General features: G+C 53.5%; 2 protein-coding genes across 5 annotated transcripts; one reads left to right on the forward strand and one right to left on the reverse strand.

Annotated features, from left to right (window-relative positions):
- Positions 1-903: 903 nt before the first annotated feature.
- Positions 904-8,877, forward strand: FKBP10 (FKBP prolyl isomerase 10). Of its 2 annotated transcripts, none has more exons than XM_068976010.1 (10): positions 904-1,206; positions 3,788-3,933; positions 4,252-4,441; positions 4,556-4,701; positions 5,445-5,634; positions 5,755-5,900; positions 6,472-6,664; positions 7,016-7,158; positions 7,402-7,565; positions 7,878-8,877. In XM_068976010.1, exons 1-10 carry the CDS (start codon positions 959-961, stop codon positions 8,061-8,063), a joined length of 1,752 nt encoding a protein of 583 aa, XP_068832111.1. In that variant the 5' UTR covers positions 904-958; the 3' UTR covers positions 8,064-8,877. The 2 variants fall into 2 exon arrangements, with proteins under 2 accessions (XP_068832111.1, XP_068832112.1); XM_068976011.1 differs by having other exon boundaries at positions 6,475-6,686; positions 7,038-7,158.
- NT5C3B (5'-nucleotidase, cytosolic IIIB) lies at positions 7,900-18,550 on the reverse strand. Of its 3 annotated transcripts, none has more exons than XM_068976015.1 (11): positions 18,506-18,550; positions 18,189-18,282; positions 17,533-17,602; positions 17,400-17,446; positions 14,962-15,047; positions 14,368-14,457; positions 13,206-13,368; positions 11,883-12,083; positions 10,386-11,055; positions 10,211-10,296; positions 7,900-8,080 (listed from the first exon to the last, which is right to left on the reverse strand). In XM_068976015.1, the coding sequence occupies exons 1-9, from the start codon at positions 18,520-18,522 to the stop codon at positions 10,921-10,923; spliced, it is 903 nt and encodes a 300-aa protein (XP_068832116.1). In that variant the 5' UTR covers positions 18,523-18,550; the 3' UTR covers positions 7,900-8,080; positions 10,211-10,296; positions 10,386-10,920. The 3 variants fall into 3 exon arrangements, with proteins under 3 accessions (XP_068832116.1, XP_068832117.1, XP_068832115.1); XM_068976016.1 differs by having other exon boundaries at positions 18,189-18,287; positions 18,511-18,522; XM_068976014.1 differs by lacking the exons at positions 7,900-8,080; positions 10,211-10,296 and having other exon boundaries at positions 10,926-12,083.
- Between the last annotated feature and the right edge of the window lie 381 nt (positions 18,551-18,931).

The raw sequence follows: 18,931 nt of genomic DNA on the forward strand, positions 1-18,931 counted from the left end.
AGAGCCGACACTATCCTGAATCCCTGACCTCCTGCCCTTAGGGGTCCTCCCCTCGGCAGATGGTGTGAGTGTGGGGAACGCTTCCGGCCAGGATGGAGAGCCCAGAAAGCCCCTTCCACGCAAAGGCGGTCCCCCCCCCGCCCCCGCCTTAAGATAGAGAAATTGAGGGAAGTGTCACCTCCCTCTAGTTTGCCGAAGCCCTGAAACCTGCTCTTCCATCCATCACAGCGGTCCTTCTGCTCACTCCCCACCTCCAGCCCCCAAGAGGTGACCCCAAGGGTACCCTCCAGCCCGCGACAGGGAAGCACATCCCTGGTTTTACCCTGCACACCCTCCACTCTCACCACCTCCTATTCGATCCCCATCCCTACGTCAGAAAGTCCTCTCTGGCAGTCCAGCTTTTGCAGGACAAAGCAGCTCGTTCCGGGAGCGGCTGTCCCTGGGACAGAGAGGTGGGAGGGAGCACTGAGATCGCCTCCCCGCCCCCGATTCTGGAGCCTCACCAGTCACCTGGAGAGGCCTAAATTGGGGCTTGCCTCCCAAACAAGCAAGGAATGCCTCAGCCCGACTTTAGGACCCGGGGGGCTCCAGGAAAAAAAAGACTAGGAACTTTTCTATTTTTTTCTGTCGGCTCCGCTGTCTCAACTTTCCCGAACTTCCCTACCCCTCCAGGCCCCACGTCTCTGGGCCCCCAGGGTGGGGGTGGGCGCAAATCTGCAGGGCTTAGCGGTGCTTTCCTCCGACTCCAGCAGCCTGGCCCTCCTCCTGTTCCACCCCTCTTGCCCCCGCCCCGCCAGCTCAACCTCCCCAGCCCCCATTCCACGTGGACCAGCCAGGGCGGGGGTGGGGACGCAGCACAGGAAGAGGGGGAGCCAGCTCTGGGAGAAGCGGGGAAGGAGTCTGGCGGCCGCCGCGCTCTCTCTCGCCCTCACTGCCGGCCGTCCCAGCTCCAGGCACCATGCTCCCCGCGGGCCCCCCCAGCCACACCCTCCTCCGGCTCCCCCAGCTGCAGTTGCTGCTGCTGCTGCTGCTGCAGGCCGTGGGGAGGGGGCTGGGTCGCGCCAGCCCGGCCGGGGGCCCCCTGGAAGATGTGGTCATCGAGAGGTACCACATCCCCAGGGCCTGTCCCCGGGAAGTGCAGATGGGGGATTTTGTGCGCTACCATTACAACGGTACTTTCGAGGACGGCAAGAAATTTGACTCGAGGTAATGGCTTGGGTGCCCCCAGACTCACCATTTCTCTTCCCCGAGCTTGGGGCCAGGCTCCCTCAGTCTTAGGGTTCCCTTGTGGCCGCCTTTAAGCTGTGTCTGCATGCGCCTTCTCACACCGCGATCCCCTAGCCCCAAACAGCACCCTGAGTAGAACTCCTAGACGTCCCTCTCCCCGGACATCTCTGCCTTCAGTTTCAAACTTTCGCCTCTCAAAAGACCTCATTTGCTTTCACACAAGCCTCCTCCGTCCCGCAAAGTGCTTGAGAATTGAGAGGAACTCAGCGTTTTATTTAAAGCCAAGGAGGGGATGTTCGTGTTCATAGAGGTGGGGGAAGGGCCTGGTCCCTGCTGCATGCGAACCGTCCAGGGATCTCAGCACAGGACCCTCTGCCTTTCCATCCACGTTCACTCCCTTTGTGGTTCCAGCCCCAGGTTTCAGTGCCTTTGTGTTTAGAGAAGGAGTAAGCAGAGGTTTTTTTGGGAAGGGGTGGCGGTGTTCAGCGGCCAGTGGGGTAAAGCAGGTGGGCCTTCTAAGACAGCAGGATGGATCAGGGAGTACAGGGCACAGATTGGTGTAGGGACCTGTCTGTCTACGTGTCACACAGACACACATGCCACCCTGGGCTCCTCTGAGGGTTTTCATGCCTCCCTGGGCTCCTCTGAGGGTTTTCATGCCTCCCTCTCCATCTTGGCTCCACCAGGTCAGTGCTGCTGCCCATTTTTGGGGTTTGAGAGACTGGCTTCTGGTCTGGTCCAAGCCTCGGGTCTGCTCTAGCAAGTTCATTTTTCTTCGTGGGGGCAGGGCTATACGCCAGGTCAGCTTCAGTTAAAATTAGGGTCCTGGTGGTCACACACACAAGCCCCCACACCACACCCCAAGAAGTCAGTCCCTCTTAGAGATGTCACTAAAACAGAATAATTTCTGGCCTGCAGAAATTATTAGCCATGCAAACTTCCCTCGTGGTCCAGTGGCTAAGACTCCGTGCTCCCAATGCTGGGGGCCCAGGTTCTATCCCTGGCCAGGGAATTAGATCCCACCCACTGCAACTGAGTGTTTACATGCCACAGCCTGCATGCTGCACCTAAGACCCAGTGTACCCAAATTATAATTAATCAGTTAATTTTTTTTTAAAGAGCCATGGCTTTGGAGCCAGGCAGAACACAAACTCCTGAGACCAAGACTTTGGGTTCAAACCCAGACTGTAATCATGGACAAGGAGTTTTACCTCTTTAAGCTTTACTTCCCTCATCTGAAAAAATGGAGATCAAAAAGCATTCTGAAAAAATGAGTCCCTACTTCCTAAGGCTGCTGTTAGGACTCAAGATGATAAATGAAAGTGAACTTCACACAGGACCTGATGGTCTGCAAGCAGCTTCAGCACACCTTAGCCTTGACTCTGGGGAGAGCTCTGGTTTAACTGGTAGAAACTTACTGCCATGCTCGAGCTCTCATAAGGGCTCTGTGAAGTGAGCAGGCCAGACATGCAACCATCTCAGTGGGCAAAATGCAGCCTGGGGAGTAGCCAGGAGTACAGTTCTGAGGCCGTGGCCACAGAGTGGAAGAGGGGTTGGGAGTTGGGGACTGACCTCCCTGCTGGGGACTCTGCTGAGCCCAGTTCACGAAGTGCTGAGTTTGGAAGACTTTCACCACTCATGACCCCTTCCATCAAGATGCCAATCTCTCATCCTTCCTTAATTTTGGAAAACTTGTAAGTTAAAACTGTAACCAAAAACAAAAGCTGTGGCAATTTTAGAGTAGGCCTTTTCAAAATTGAAAACCAATTCCTATCCCTGGCCAGCTCTGCTTCCCCTGACTTTCCTCCGTGAGTTGATGGTTTGGTGGCCCACATGTGGGCTGTGGAGTTCAACAGACCACACATTATCTGTGTGACCTTGGGCAAGTCACTTGGTCTCTCAAGTCCTAATTTTTCTCCTAAGAAAGATGAAATCAATAAAGCCCATTTTGGAAATTCCCCACTGCCATGGCCAGGGTTCAGTCCCTTGTTGGGGAACTAAGAACCCACAAAGCATGTGGTGCTGCCAAAAATAATAATAATGCCCACTTCTTAGGGGACAGGATTAAATAACAGAATGAATGCAGAATGCCAAGCATTTCGAGACTTTCCTGGCTGTCCTGTGGTTAAGACTGCAAGCTCCCAATGCAGGGGGCAAGGGTTTGATCCCTGGCCTGGGAACTAGGATCCCCTCCATGTCCCCATGCCCCATGGTGCAACCACCACCACCACCAACAACAGCAAAAGCCAAGCTTTAGCATTTCTTCCTGCTGGATAACTGGTCTCCCCAACCCCAATCCCCTGCTCCGCCGCCCCCCAACCCCTGTGTCTGTACTTCCCACTCTGGCCTCCTCGGGGACCTCTGGACCTCCTTTTGTCACAGACCACCCTGTTGAGGTAGGAGTCACGGCCCACCTGGGGGGAGGCTTGAAGAGGAGACAAGGAGCCTGTGGATCGACACGTGTGTGTAGGGAGGGGGACTGTGTGTGTGTGTGTCTCCCGGGCATGTATGTGATCATGAGCAGAGGTCACTGTATCGCATCTGTCCCCTCCCTCCCCAGCTATGACCGCCACACCTTGGCGGCCATCGTGGTGGGCGTGGGGCGCCTCATCACTGGCATGGACCGAGGCCTCATGGGCATGTGTGTCAATGAACGACGACGCCTCATTGTGCCTCCGCACCTGGGCTATGGCAGCATCGGCGTGGGTGAGGAGGGCTGGGGCCCGGGCCTGGGGATGGAGGAGATCAGGAGGCAGAAGCAGGGACCCCAGGGCCAGAAAACAGAAGCTCAGAGAGGGAGAGTGACCTTCCAAGGTCACATTGCATGCACAGACCGAATAGCAACAAGCCTGGGACTCAGGTTTGGGTCTCCTGCCCCTGGGGTGGGAGGGAGGACAGCAACAGGCCCAGGTAGGATCCTCGCTTGACTCAGAAGGGGACCTGCGGGTGGGGGAGGGCAAGGCCAGGCTGGATGCTGAGACCTCCATTCCACCCCCTACTCCGGGGGCTGCTTCACCCTCACAGCGGGGCTCATCCCCCCCGATGCCACCCTCTACTTTGATGTGGTCCTGCTGGATGTATGGAACAAGGAGGACACCGTTCAGGTGAGCACCTTGCTCCGCCCACCCCACTGCCCCCGGATGGTCCAGGACAGTGACTTTGTGCGCTACCACTACAACGGCACGCTGCTGGATGGCACCGCCTTCGACACCAGGTGAGGGCTGGAAGAAGCCCTGGGATCCAGGGGACTGTGGTATGCAGTGGGGAGTGGGGGGCCATCCTGCCTCTCACACCAATAGCAGCCTCACCTCTATCTCCTTCTCTGCAGCTACAGTAAGGGTGGGACTTATGACACCTACGTGGGCTCTGGCTGGCTGATCAAGGGCATGGACCTGGGGCTGCTGGGCATGTGTCCTGGAGAGAGAAGGAAGATCATCATCCCTCCATTCCTGGCCTATGGCGAGAAAGGCTATGGTGAGGACAGGCAGGGACTCTGGGATTCTCTATAAGCGGGCTGCCATGTACAGTTGTCCAGGTTGAATACTGCACAAGGACACCCAGCCAAAGAGGCAAATTGGGATGAAATCTAGCCCTGGGTGATCATCGCCTCATTAAGAAGGGGTGCATCAGGATTCCCTGGTGGTCCAGTGGCTCTTTCACTACTGGGATCCGAGTTCAACCCCTGATGGAGGAACTAAGATCTTGCAAGCCATGGAGCATAAGCCCCCCCCAAAAAAAGAGAAGTACTTTATTCTTTTAAAAATTTATTTATTTATTTATGGCTGTGCTGGGTCTTTCTTGCTGTTCACAGTCTCTCTCTAGTTGCCTCAGGTGGGCTCAGTAGTTGTGGAGCATGGACTTAGTTGCCTCACAGCACATGCAGTCTTCTGGGACCAAGGATCACACCTATGTCACCTGCATTGGTGGCCGGATTCTTAACCACTGGACCACCAGGGAAGTCCCCATATTCTGCTTTATTCTGCTTTACACAAAGGCTCGTATGGGCTGGTGGTAGCCTTGGGGAAAACCCAGCTCCAGCCTCACAGGGGGAAGAAGCAGGGCTCCGGCATCACAAGGGAAGAAGCAGAGGAAGAAGCAGAAAGGGCTCTGGAAAGCAGGGTTGGCACCTTTTTGGGTGGTGCTCACATAGGCCTCCCTGAGTCAAGAAGCCCCGTTCTGTTCTCCACTTGTATGGTTCAAGCCTATCCCTTCCCCAGGGACTGTGATCCCCTCGCAGGCCTCGCTGGTCTTCCACGTCCTACTGATTGATGTCCACAACCCAAAGGACACTGTCCAGCTGGAGACACTTGAGCTGCCGCCTGGCTGCATCCGGAGAGCCGTGGCTGGGGACTTCATGCGTTACCACTACAACGGGTCCCTAATGGATGGCACTCTCTTTGATTCCAGGTCCGGGGAGGGCAGGGGGTCCTGAGGAGGATGGTGGGGGCTGAGGCAGCTCGGAGCTGCCTGGCAGGGCAGGGCCCCTGTGACCCCCTTGCTGGCCCCCCACCCCGCCTTGTATTGCAGCTACTCCCGAAACCACACCTACAATACCTATGTGGGGCAGGGCTACATCATCCCTGGGATGGACCAAGGTCTTCAAGGCTCATGCATAGGGGAGCGCCGGAGGATCACCATCCCCCCCCACCTTGCCTACGGGGAGAACGGGACTGGTAGGCTTGCTCCCAGTTCCCCAAGCCAACACCTCAGCTCCTCCTGACTTACCCCTAATAGGGGTGGGGGGATTCCAGCCACTGCTCTGCCCCTCTCATCACAAAAACTGGTTCCTCACCCAACTGTTGCCGCAAGGACTTTATCCTTTCCTCCAGGGGCAGTCCCCTGCTTCTGCCCTTCCACACTGGAAAAGGGAAGCACACTTCTGAGCTTGGGGAGGGAGGGTGGTACAGCCCTAGGAAGCAAACAGACCTGGATCTGAGTCCCAGCTTTGCTGGATACCTTAGTGTGCTCACCTGTAAAATGGAAATAATCACATTGATCAGCAAAGTCAGTCACTGGGAGGTTGCAAGATATACCTATAAAGGGCTTTCTAATTGGCGTGCCCCTCCCCTCTCCTGCCCTGTGTCCTCACCCCTACAGTGTATATGATGAGAGTTGACCGTGTGGGCAAACATCCCATCCCATCCTTGCTTAGAATCCCAGGACGGGGAAGTCTAGGGGCCTCCTTGGAAACCTGGAGCAGCCCCCCGTGACCCCAGCTGATCCACGTCTCCATTCTGACCCCAGGAGACAAGATCCCTGGCTCTGCTGTGCTGATCTTTGATGTCCACGTGATCGACTTCCACAATCCTGCGGATCCAGTGGAAATCAAGACGCTGTCCTGGCCCCTGGAGACCTGCAACGAGACGGCCAAGCTCGGGGACTTTGTTCGCTACCACTACAACTGCTCTCTGCTGGATGGCACCAGGCTCTTCTCCTCGTGGGTCCAGGGCAGGGCCAGGGCTGGGCAGGTGGGTGGGCATGGGCCAGGCATGGGGGGGATCCTCCTAGGAGCACCCCTAAGTTCCCGCTGAAGCTGAAATTCTTACCTCCAGAGGCAAAGGGAGGGTGAAGTAGATAGTAGGGGGAGCGGCTGGTCCCGTTCTGTGGAGGGCAGCCGGAGCAGGGACCACGCTGCAGGACAGGGCCCAGCCGAGAAGGGGACTGCTCCTACCTCTGCTCACTGGGCCCTGGCACCCTGCCCTGTGGGGTGGCTCCAGGGATGACTCAGGAGCCGGGCCTGCCGGGGACCAGGGCGAGTGCTGACCTGGGAATCTGCTCTCCCCACTAGCCATGACTACGGGGCCCCTCAGGAGGCAACTCTGGGGGCCCACAAAGTGATCGAAGGCCTGGACACGGGCCTGCAGGGCATGTGCGTGGGAGAGCGGCGGCAGGTCGTGGTCCCCCCGCACCTGGCACACGGAGAGAGTGGAGGTGAGGGGTCGAGACTGGCCTGAACTCTTTTCCCCTCTGCCCCTGCCCGCCTGGGGCCTTGCTGGCTGGTGGGAGGGGTGAGGGGAGCCTTCTGGGTGGTTCTGTTGGGTGGTTCTGTAAACGTGCCCTGCCCAACTCTCCAGCAACCCCAGCGGGCAGCTGAGGTCTGTGGGCCAGGTGTGCGCTGGGCAGGCTGTGAAACGGGGCCCAGACCCTTCTCTTCTCTGCTCCCCATTCTTGCAGCCCGGGGGGTCCCTGGCAGTGCTGTGCTGCTGTTTGAGGTGGAGCTGGTATACCGGGAGGATGGGCTGCCCACGGGCTACCTGTTTGTGTGGCACGAAGACCCTCCTGCCAACCTGTTTGAACACATGGACCTTAACAAGGATGGCGAGGTCCCTGCGGAGGAGGTGGGTGGCAAGTTCTCGCCTTCTCATAACTGCACACTGTCACCCAGCAGGAGCCCTCAGGACAGAACACAGCATGTGCCCACTGCATCCCTGGCCCTCTACAGCTCACTGTGCCTTAAGCCCCTTGTCCCTGCCTTTCCCTCTGGCTATCTGACCTGGAGCACGCCCTCTGCCCCCAGCCACCACCCATGCCTTCCCCCCAGGACGCAGCACCAGCTCCTCTCTCTCCTCTTGGGAGCGCATCCCAAGGCCAGCCCAGCTGCTCAGGCAAGACGCTCTCTCCCCCTCCCCTCGGCTCTCCCCTCTCTGCAGTTTTCCACCTTCATCAAGGCTCAAGTCAGTGAGGGCAAAGGCCGCCTCCTGCCTGGCCAGGATCCTGAGAAAACCATAGGAGACATGTTCCAGAATCAGGATCGCAACCAGGATGGCAAGATCACCGCCGACGAGCTCAAGCTGAAATCGGACGAAGACCAGGAGCGGGTCCATGAGGAACTCTGAAGAGCAGAGGCTTGGGCCTGGATGCAAAGGCTCACATTGAAGGGGACAGTGGGCAGTGGGGCTGGATTCCCAACAGCCACCCTCCCCTCTGCTGGGATGAGGTCTGGAAGCATCTAGAGAGTGGTCGGAGGGGACAGTTCTGGTCTTCCCACTGCCTGAGAGTAAAATCCACAGCACAGACCTCTATTCAGTTTTTCTCTCCCAACCCCAATTCCTTTCCTTAAAAGTTTTGGAATTACAGAGCCACCCGGGGGGATGGCACACTGTGGGGGTTGGCTGCCCTTCACTCAGACCTCCCCTCCATGTCACCACTGAGCAAGACCAAACATTCATTTCCCCCAACTTCCCCTTTACCTGTATTTACCCTCGCTATCTTCAACCCCCGCCTGCAGCCTGCATCCTCTGTCCTGGCATCTCCCCAAGAACATGAACCCCCAGCTTTCCTCCCTCAGCTCTGGCTGGTTCCTAGGGAAAAGGGGCAGTTCCAGGGGGGCAACCCTACCTCACCTTCACCTGTCCCATCCCCCTTCACCGTGTGGTGGTGCCCGAAGTGCTCCCAGGGTGCTATACATCAGAGCTGGGCTTTGTGTCACCTTTCATCCCGAAAGGTTGCCTTCTCCAGGGACCAAGGGCCAAGAAAAAAATGAAGGGTGAGGATGAGGAAAGCTACTTGGATGGATCTGAGAGCTACGGAACCCTTGGTTTAGGGCTGAAAGTTGGAAGAGGGGCTCACTGGGGACTGAGGGGTGACGGGCGGTGGGCAAAGCTCTGCACACTCCAAAGACTAAACTGGTTTCAGACCCCCCTTCTCCTTTGTGCCAAATAAAACACTAAACCAGAGGTCTTGGCATGTGCTCTTTCTGGGGGAGGGGCCCTTCGACCCATGCGTCCAGAGGAAGGGGAGCTGAGCAGGCTGCCTCCAAGGCCCTTCAGTTCCAGATGCCGTCCCCGGGTCTGTGCTTCCTGCCTCTCTCAGGCTCAGCTGGGGCCCTCACCATGAGGGGTAAGTGTCCACAGAGGAGAGGAGCCTGTGGGCCAGCATCCTGGTCTCACTGCCCAGTTCAATGAAAAAGAAGGTCCCTGAAGTCAAACGACGTACAAAGCTCAGCGACTGAATTAAACCAGTTTGGATTCTCCTTTCACATAGATCAGTGCTCATACAATATTCCCACCTCTCCCTCCTCCTGGCTGCCAGCTGTTCCCACCTACCTGATGCTTCTTCCTCTCGTCAGAATGGTAAATGAGTTCAAACCTCGTGGGTTGTTTTTTTTTTTTTTTTTTTTTTTTTGGCTGCAATGGGTCTTAACTGTGGCATGTGAACTCTTAGTTGCAGCATGTGGTGGGACCTAGTTCCCTGACCAGGGATTAACCTAGGCTCCCTGCACTGGGGATGCAGGGTCTTAGCCTCTGGGCAAAACCTCTCACATTGAGGAAGGAGTCACGTCAGCCATCAGTCAGGCCATCTGTCCTCATCTGCTCGGCTGGACTCTGGCCAGTGAGAGAGATGACCCTAGCCATCTAAGGACAGGGTGAGGTGCATGGGAGAGAATATCACCAGCCTGGACTCACACCCTGAACTGCCCCCACAAAAACCACAAGCACTGAGTTCTCACCCAAGACCCTCCGAGAGAGAGAAGCTGCCCCCCACGGCTGCCGTGACTGACATTCCCTGGTCCCAGAGCATCCAGATAGCACTTGAGGGTTGACAGACCCAGCCTTAGGGTAACCACCCTCCCCCAAGCCTGACAGGACAGCCTGACTAAGAAGGCATGGAGGGAGCGTGATGCGCAAGCAAAGGCAGGCTCTGTCAGAAACGCTGCAAGCCTGCTCGAGCTCCCAGCTCTAGCCTTTGGGCAAAGGACTGGTCCTTCCTCAGTGGACCTGCACTCCTGCAGGGTCACCATGAGGATGAAACAGCACCTGTGGCTTCTGGGAGCATGAAGCCAGCTCTCAGTCAACACTGCCATTCCTTTAAGAGCAGCAGATAAACACAACTTTCCAGCAGCTGGGCAGGCGGGTGAGGGAATGAAGTTGACTCTGCCCAGAGCATCAGGTCTCCAGACTCAACTCCCTGGAAGTCATCTGTTTCAGTGGCCCCGGAGGAGGAGGGACAGGAGCCAGGGGAACCAGGGAAAACCCACACTCACATGGATCACTTTAGGAAATCCATAAAGATGGGGCTCTGCAGTGCCGGCCAGATGCAGCTGACCCCACAGAATCTCAAGTTTAACTGCTGCATGAGAATCAAGTCAAACCATTTTAGGTCAGAAACATACCTTCCCAACCCTGCCTGCGCCCCTCCCCCGGCCCTCACAGACACACCTGGCTGTACTAGCTGTGCTTAGAGGGTCTCCTGGGCGAATTCAGTGGTTTTCAAACTGGTTTCCATGGTCTTGGAGATTCCAGCATCTTGGAGCCAAGAGGTACAGGCTCTGCTCCGTCCCGGATCCCCAGATCAGATCAGCTATTTTTTCTTTTCTTTTTTTTAATTTTTGATCTGTTTCACATATTAGACTTTAACTTGTTTGAAGAATAGCTTCCCATGTTAAAAAATTCTGGAAAAAAAGATTCCCTGGACTAGCTGATTCCTAAAGTGCTAACAAGCGTAGGTCCGCAGTTCGCCTGGAATAGCTTTCGCTGTCCTCCCTTCTGGCAGGGCTCCCTAGAGCCACTGGAGAAGACGAAACCAAGGAGCAGGGGAGAGGAGGAGGGAGGGGTGTGAGCCAGCAGCTCCCGGCCACTGGCAGCCCGGAATGTTCTCTGGAGGACTCTGCACGCACAGGAGGAGCAGAGCTCAGAGCAGAGCGGCCTTCTGGGAAGGCCCCTCCTCATTGCAGCCGGCAGGCCCCGCCTGCGCTCAGGAGCCCTGCATCTCTGTCCAGTCACCCTGCTGCAGGATGTGCTGCAGCAGCCCATTGACCACGTCCAGCGTCTCGTCCCTCTCCAGCACGATGTCATATGAGTCCATGTAGCGCTCCCGCCGCTCCTCCACCTGCCCGGGGAGCAGAAAGCAAGAGTCCCCCAGTGCCCTGCCCTCTGCCCAAACCGCTGTTGCGCACCAGGGGCAGGGGAGGAGGGCCTTCAAGCTGTGACTCCCCAAAAGGAGTTCAGGGTTACCAGGCCCTGTCCTTTGGAGACACACATGGCTGTGGCTGCAGGCTGTCACAGTTAACCCCTGGGTCAGTGTCAAAAGGAAAGTCACAAGGATTAAGAGACAAAAAACCAGATGTTACCTCTAACCTATGAGAACTGAATTTTCAAAAGCCTTCTGTACCTGCTGGCTGAGTCTGATGCCATTCTGTGCCCCTCTACAACCCTGGTTTCATCCATTAACCTCTTGTCTGTTTCTACGTTTTCCTTCTCTAAATTATAAACCCATATCTTCAATACCAACATTCACCACCTCAATCATGCCCTTATAGGTTAAGATTTGGGAGGACTGGTGATCAGTCCAACCACTTTCTAAACTGTCACCTTGGACAAGTTGCTTAATCCCCCTGCCTCAGTTTCTACCCTTGTAAAAAGGTAAAACAGTCACTACACCTCAAAGTATGACTACACAGATTAGCTGGTCTTATGTTCCTGGCACAAAGTGAGCACTCAGTAAGTGTGAGCTCTGATGATGTGCTCTGACCTCCAGATCATGCCCTGTGCTGTGCACACAGCTCTGACCACTGGGTACCTCTTGTTTCCTAGGAGACTATGGCTTGCGTCCGACCTCTGTGCCTCTAATACTTTACACAGCTTCACATACTTCACAATACTTCCCATAACAGGAATGAAGGAGCCAGCCATGAAGAGCCAAGGTCCCATACCTACCTTGTCATTTAGGAAGCCAATCTTGAGAATGTTCTCCACGCCAGGAACCCCATCAGCCATAGTGAGGTCCCCCATGGAGTCTCCCAGCAGGAGGATGTTGGTTTTGCCCTGAAGCTGCTGGAAGTAATCAGAGTTCTCGCACACAGAGCTGTTCTTGTTGTAGGTGTGGATGAGCTGACCCTTGAATCCCTTTAGGAAGCCCTAAGTAGTCAAGACGAGAGACAGACAGAAGGGCTACAGGGACCCATCGAGGGCCAGTTTTCCAGTCTGCCACGGAAGAAGCCGAATCCTGAAAGCCACAGATAATGCCAACACTTCACTGCAGTCCAAACTAGGGGTCAGCAAGCTAGGGCTCGTGGGCCAGATTTGGACTATTTTTGTAAATTAAGTTCTGTGTGTGTTAGTCATTCAGTCGCATCTGATTCTGTATGACCCCATGGACTATAGCCCACCAGGCTCCTCTGTCCATGAATTCTCTAGGCAAGACTGCTGGAGTAGGTTGCCATTTCCTTCTCCAAGTTCTACTGGAACTTAATTTATAGGCCCATTTGTTTACGTCTTCTCAATGGCTGCTGTTTTGTGTGATAGAATAGTTGCAAATGATCCTAGTAAAAAATTTACGATCTGTTCTTTTATAGGAAAAGCTTTTTTTGTTTGGTTGGGTTCTTTTTGGCCATGCCACATAGCTTAGGAGATCTTAGTCCCCCAACTGGTGACTGAATCCAGGCCTTAGAAGTGGAAGCACTGGGTCTTAACCACAGGACAACTAGGGAATTCCAAAAAAACGTTTCCAGCCCCTGGTTTAAACTAACAGAGGCCATCAAATATTGTAGATCACCTGCTCTGGGGGAAGCAAGAAGCTGGGATACAAGCATTACCCGGGCTACATGTGTGTTAACTTCAGCTGTGGGCAACACCCTAACCACAAGTCAAAGGGACGAACATTCCAGCCTTGGTCTTAAGGGGAAGTCAGAACATGGGTGAGTCAATGTAGCCCACCTCTGGCTCAAGCAAAACAAGTCCAAGTCCAAGGCCCTGAGTACCTAGGTTGGCACATGACCCATGACAGTGACACAAGGGCCTGGCTGAGCCCTAAACTAGGTCCTCCGGAGAGAGACCACTGTCAGCCAGACACCCAAGAATGGGTCTTTCAAAAGCAAATGTCTCTAGCTGCGTGAATAAACAGCTGCCAAGGACAACGAAGCCAGCATGCCTTCCCCTCCCTCCTCCTGCCCCCCATCCCAGTTAACATTCAGGGTGAAGCACACTGGCTGGCAGTCCCCATCCTTCTTCCAGCCCCAGCCCTAATGAGATGCAGCTCACATCTTCATCAAACTCCATGTAGTTAGACACAATGTGGATGTTGGGGTGGAACACTTTCCTCTGCCGGATCATCTCTTCCAGGACATCTCCAATGCCCGCAGAAAAGATGAAAAGGGGAATGTTGTTCTGCGAGAGGGTGTTGAAGAATGTCTTGTATCCATCCCTGAAACCAGATGAATGGCTCTGAAAGTGCACTGCCTCTGCTACTGCCCTTTCTTTTCTATTTGGGTTACATCTTTAAAATTTTTCTTTAAACTTTTTTTTCCCCTTGGGCTGCACTGCTCTGTATGCGAGATCTTAGTTCCCTGACCAGGGACTGAACCTGTGCTCCTGCATGGAGAGCTTGGAGTCTTATCCACTGGACTACCAGTTAAGTCCCTCTAAAACATTTTAAATTGAGGTATAAAATACATAGAATAAATCATTAAAGTGCACTAATCGTTAAGTGTTCAGCTCAATTAATATTTACAACATGTATACATGCGTGTGATACCTACCCAGTTGATGTCACCACCCCCATTTTGACTTCACATCACCACTGATTTGCTTTTTGTGTCCCTGAACTTCACATAAATCATATAAATACATTTGTTTGTTTGTTTGTTCCTAGATGATTTTGCCTGAGCAAAATACAACCAGGTGGCTCTCCTAGGGTGGCTTCAGTGGAGAGCACCCCCAACCTACCCGTGCACAATCCTTGAGGGAAGGCACCCGTGCTGACTCTTTCCTATATGTGCCCCCATCCCTCCTCTGGTAAAGAACGCTCCAGCAGAGAGAGCTGAGCTCTGAAGGCCACCGATGATCAAGGGTCCCAGGCCGGCCAACTCCCATGTCTGGATAAAGAACACCAGTTACCATGGGGATCCCATAAGTCTTTTTAACCATTGGGAAAAATTACCAAGACACTGTTTGTTGTAGAAGATGGAGCATGTTCACCACATCCATTACCAGCAGTGTGTCCTTGGACATACCCAGGGATAGAAAATTCTCTGGCTGAGTCCAGAGAGAAAAAGCAAGACCTTCTCCTCATGCAGCTACTCATCGTGCTAGGTCCCTTGTGACTCTTAGAGCAACTAACTCCTCTTCAACTCCCTTCCAGCCTCTCTTTGTGAGCAAACCCATTCCAGTCTGGCAGAAGCATTTTCCGGAGCAGGCAGCTCACCTGAGCATTGCGTTGGACTCTCTTACCACCTGGGCTATCTGAAACTTCTGAATCTTCTGTTGACACAGGAGGTCATGTGCTTTGGTCCACCTGGAAAGAGACACCCCACAAAACCCTAAACTCAAACCACTAAGTAAAATACCCTTTCCCATCGCAGGCATGAATCCCCTTTGGAAGTACTGGCAGTGGAGGTCTCATCGTTTTCCTCAGAGCCACTTCCTGCAGGACCCTGGTTGTCCCTAAAGGAGGGGGGTGAGACAGCAACACCGTAGACCACAGCTGGGTGAGTTGCTGCTGATGCCAAAGTTCTTCTGAACCCTTTCTTTGGGGCTCCATCCAGTGATACTGGTTTTTCTGAGGCGGGTTACTGCCCCAAAGCACTGATTCCCCCAAACTAAGGGGCTTCTAGTTTACTCCAAGGACTCTCAGTGAGCCCCCTACTTCATCCAGCAGCAGCCATGACTGACCTGTCTGTGTCTGGACAATCTGTTCTAATAGCTGGGAGTGCAGCATTCAGCTGAGCATTCAATAAAGGGAGCCTGCATCTGATTTCAAAGCCAGACCAGGCCATCATTCACCACCACTAGCGCTTACCATTCTACCATGTGGGGTAACTTCTCTTTGATGGTCCGGTGTGGGTCAATCTCAATTGGGTAATAATGGTGAAGAAGCGCTTTGAGCTGTGACATCCAAAATGAAGAGAAAAGTCATCAGTCTACACCAAGTGTTCCCCAGCAGAGTCCTATAGTCCCACATGAGAAAAAAAGTCACCAGTCACCTAGAAGATGCGATTCCTATAAGGGAGTCACAGGAGCTTCAGAGCTGGCCATCCTTCTGCATTCCAGCGCCCCCACCCCCTGCCCCAAAGAGTGAGGTCTAGGCATCAACAACACAAAGGAGTGTTGTAACGAGGTAACATCTAGAATTCTGTTGCCCTTGTTGTCGTTATAAATTAGCTCAGGCATCAGCACTTAATCAGTAAGAACTGAGTTAATGCTGTATTTCCTAAAACATGATATGCTTTCTCAGGTAGGAGGCAAGATAACTTAGGGGCAGGGAAGCACACGGATAAAAACACATTTCATTTTAGTGGTTTGGGACTCATTTTAATGCTATGTCAGAAAAAGAAAGAAAACAGACACATCAAACTACTGCTTTCACAAAGATTATTTTGCAAGTTTAGTAGTAGTCATAGTGTTACTTGCTCAGTTGTGTCCAGCTATTGGTAACTCCACAGACTACAGCCTGCCAGGCTCCCCTGTCCACGGAATTCTCCAGGCAAGAATGCTGGAGTGGGTAGCCATTCCCTTCTCCAGGGTCATCTTCCTGACCCAGGGATCAAACTCGGGTCTCCTGCATTGCAGGCAGATTCTTAACTGTCTGAGCGACCAGGGAAGCCCAACTGCCCTGCTTTTAAAGATTTAAGTGCTACGAGTTGCACTTAAATCTTAAAAGCAGGGCAATTTAGATAGATCTGGTAAAAAACATACCAGACTAGAACAGAATACTGTAGTATGTTCAGGGATAACCACTGCACTGCCAACATCAGGCGGACAACCTCACCGGGAGCATCTCCATGGGCCTCCTGTGGCTAAGGTCCCCTTCCACGTGCCTGGACCCCTCCAGACTCCAGGGAGGCTGCTTCAGGGATCATGTGTCACATGGTTCAGTCAGTAACAGTGCCCAATAAAAATGGGAATGGCGAAGAATTATAATTTTAATATGTGCGTGGTCTCAGAATATTATGAGATCAAATGGAGTCCCCAACCATCAGTCCAAAAGAGGGTTAAATTCAAAGACAGGAAGCCCCTAAAATGTATTAAAGAGTCTTAATTATTTGAATGTGAGAACATTCTTCTGAAAGTAAAACAACATAAATTTTTAAAAATAAAAAATAATTCTTTACATAAATTTTGCTTTATGAATTTCTTTATGCTTTACATAAATTTTGCTTTATGATGTTTTTTATGAAAACCATCAACACCAGAAATCCTAGTTTTCTCTAGCTTCCTTATCCTAGAGAGGGCACCCAAACGTTTTGTTTTATTTGTGAATGAAGCTCTCTGGAAGTTGCTATGATTGGGGATGTAAGGGACCAAAAAGAGTGACTTCCCAAAGGTGATCAGTGGTAGAGCCAGACTCTACCTTAAGCTACAAATGCCATCTCCAGAGACACAGGTGTAGAAATAGAAAGGCTATCTATAATTCACTGCCCATCCTAATAATCAGTAATCATGCAGAGTACTGGAAGAGCTGACCAACCATGGCCGGCCAACAAACTACTTTGTACACAACTGGGTGAACTTCATAATCAAGTGGAACTAAATGATACAGTTACTCAGAAGAAAGAGCTCAGCAGAGAAACGAGCAGTTAGCACAGCTCTGCTCTGGCAAAGAGGACACTGATGGGAAGAATGTGGAACAAAGTAAAATGAACTCCAAGGCTACAGGGATCACCTTATTCTTTCTTGGTAACTGCTAACGCACCAAGAAAATTTATACTATCAAGGAAACAGCATAATACAGTTAAAAAGAGTTTGGGAACAGAATCAGATCTATGGGAAAACCAAGCTCTGCATCTTGCTATGTGACCTTGGCTTAAGTTGTTCAAACCTCTCCAAGTCTCTGTTTCCCCATCTGTTAAATGGAGGCAATAAAACATCTGTAAGTTCTATAGCTAGCAGTAAGCATGTTCCAACCATCCATTATCACATGTCTTGGCCAATAAGGAAAAGCTGTCTTAGTGTATAAGACTAAGTCCAGCTGGGAATTCCCTGGTGGCCCAGTGGTTAGGACTCCTCCCTTTCATTGCCAAGGGCCCTGTTCAATTCCTGGTCAGAGACCCTTATGATTCCACAAGCCACACACACACACACACACACACACAAAGACTAGGTCCACCTGAGTATAACAACAATTTTTTAAAAAAATTAACCTTCTACGGTTTCAACCCTGGAATCTTTGGTCCTAACCAAGAACCACTGGACGTCGTATATGCCAGCTGTTTCTGAGCAAAGAAGGGAGTAACCCACCTCTTTCCGGCACTCCTCACTGATGATCTTGCTGTTATCCAGAATGTCTGCAAAAACACAGAACTCCTTTTACTTGTCCCTTAGAAGCCATCATCCTGTCAAGTCCAATAAAGCAAGCTTGTGTGTGACTTACTGTAAGAAGAAGGGCATCGCTTTCCATTATATGCAAACCTGCTCAAGGTCATGTCAAAATCAGAAATGACCTGAAATGCAAAAGAGAGATGATCCCTGCATCAATATGAAAAGGAAAAGCCAACCAGCTCTATGCCCAGCCCATAGGCACAGCGGGCAGAACCCTGGGGGAGTTAGAAACGACTGGAGAGGGAAGGAAGAACTAATTCTAGTTAGTACCTGTGCCAACCCTGAGAAGACCCAGTTTCATGGAGGGTGGGGATGGGGACTGCAGAATCAAGACCTCTTCTACCCTTTCAATAGCACCCATCCCAATGCTCTGGCTTCTCTTCAGATGCCTCCTCCTTCTGGCTCATCTCCACATCTGCACCTTCTTGGGGAGCCCATCAACCTCAGCTAGTGAAGACAACAAGACCCGGAGGCCCGCTGTGGGGTGCTTTCTGTCTAAAGAAATTTGAGAATACTGAAATCTAGGTTTTTGGGCAGGTAGGCTCTCCTTCAAGGCGAAACAGGCTTGCCCTCAAGTCCTTGGCTATTTCTAAAGGCCGAAGGCTTGCCTGCACGTGTCTGCAGCAACCTGGTAAGGCGCCCAGGGCAGGCCACCTCACCAGCCACCCGCATCCCACCCAGCCGCCCGACCTTGCCCCCCCGCGATACCTGTAAGCGGTCTCCCCCGCCCTTGCGGAGGGCGCCCACGATCTCCTGCACCCGTCCAGGCTGCCGCATCAGGACCGTGGCCTTCATCAGGGTGCTCACCTGTCCCGAGACCCGAGAGAACCGCTGATTCCAGCACCGGGCAGACCCCAAGGGGAGCCCCGCGAAGCCGGGCCGGGGGCGCAGGGGGCGAGTGGGGGCTCTGGCAAGGCCTGGGCGTCTACGGACCGCACTGGCGCGGCGGGGCCCAGACGGCTTGCTGGGGGTCTCGGAGCGCCCGGGGGTTAGGGGCCAGCCCCACGCCGGTCTCCTTCTCCCACCTCACCTCCTCCGCCATTGCGCTCGCGGGCCGGTCGGCGGCGTGGACACAACGACCGCCCCGCGCCTTCACTGCGCAGGCGCCGCTTCCGACCGGGGCGGATCCGGGGGCGGAGGGCGGATCCGGGGGCGGAGGGCGGATCCGGGGGCGGAGGGCGGATCCGGGGGCGGGGTGGGTTTGGGGTGCAGGCTTCGAGCCCGGGGTTGGAGGGCTCGGTGCAGGGTCGGGAGAGGCAGGTGGCCTCTGGAGGGCCGCGCGGCGCTGTGCGTGCAGACCCTGCTGGAGAGCCCCGTGTTGAGGACGGGGAGGGTCCCAAGAAGTGGAGGGTACGTGGGTGCCATTCCTTGTAGAGCAAAAACCCTGACAAGAGTGGTCATTTCCAGGCTTACAGTTTGCATGATCAAAAGGCCGCAGGAAGGGAAGGGAT

The sequence above is a fragment of the Capricornis sumatraensis genome, chromosome 8, assembly GCF_032405125.1.
Source record: "Capricornis sumatraensis isolate serow.1 chromosome 8, serow.2, whole genome shotgun sequence".
NCBI classification, from domain to species: domain Eukaryota; kingdom Metazoa; phylum Chordata; class Mammalia; order Artiodactyla; family Bovidae; genus Capricornis; species Capricornis sumatraensis.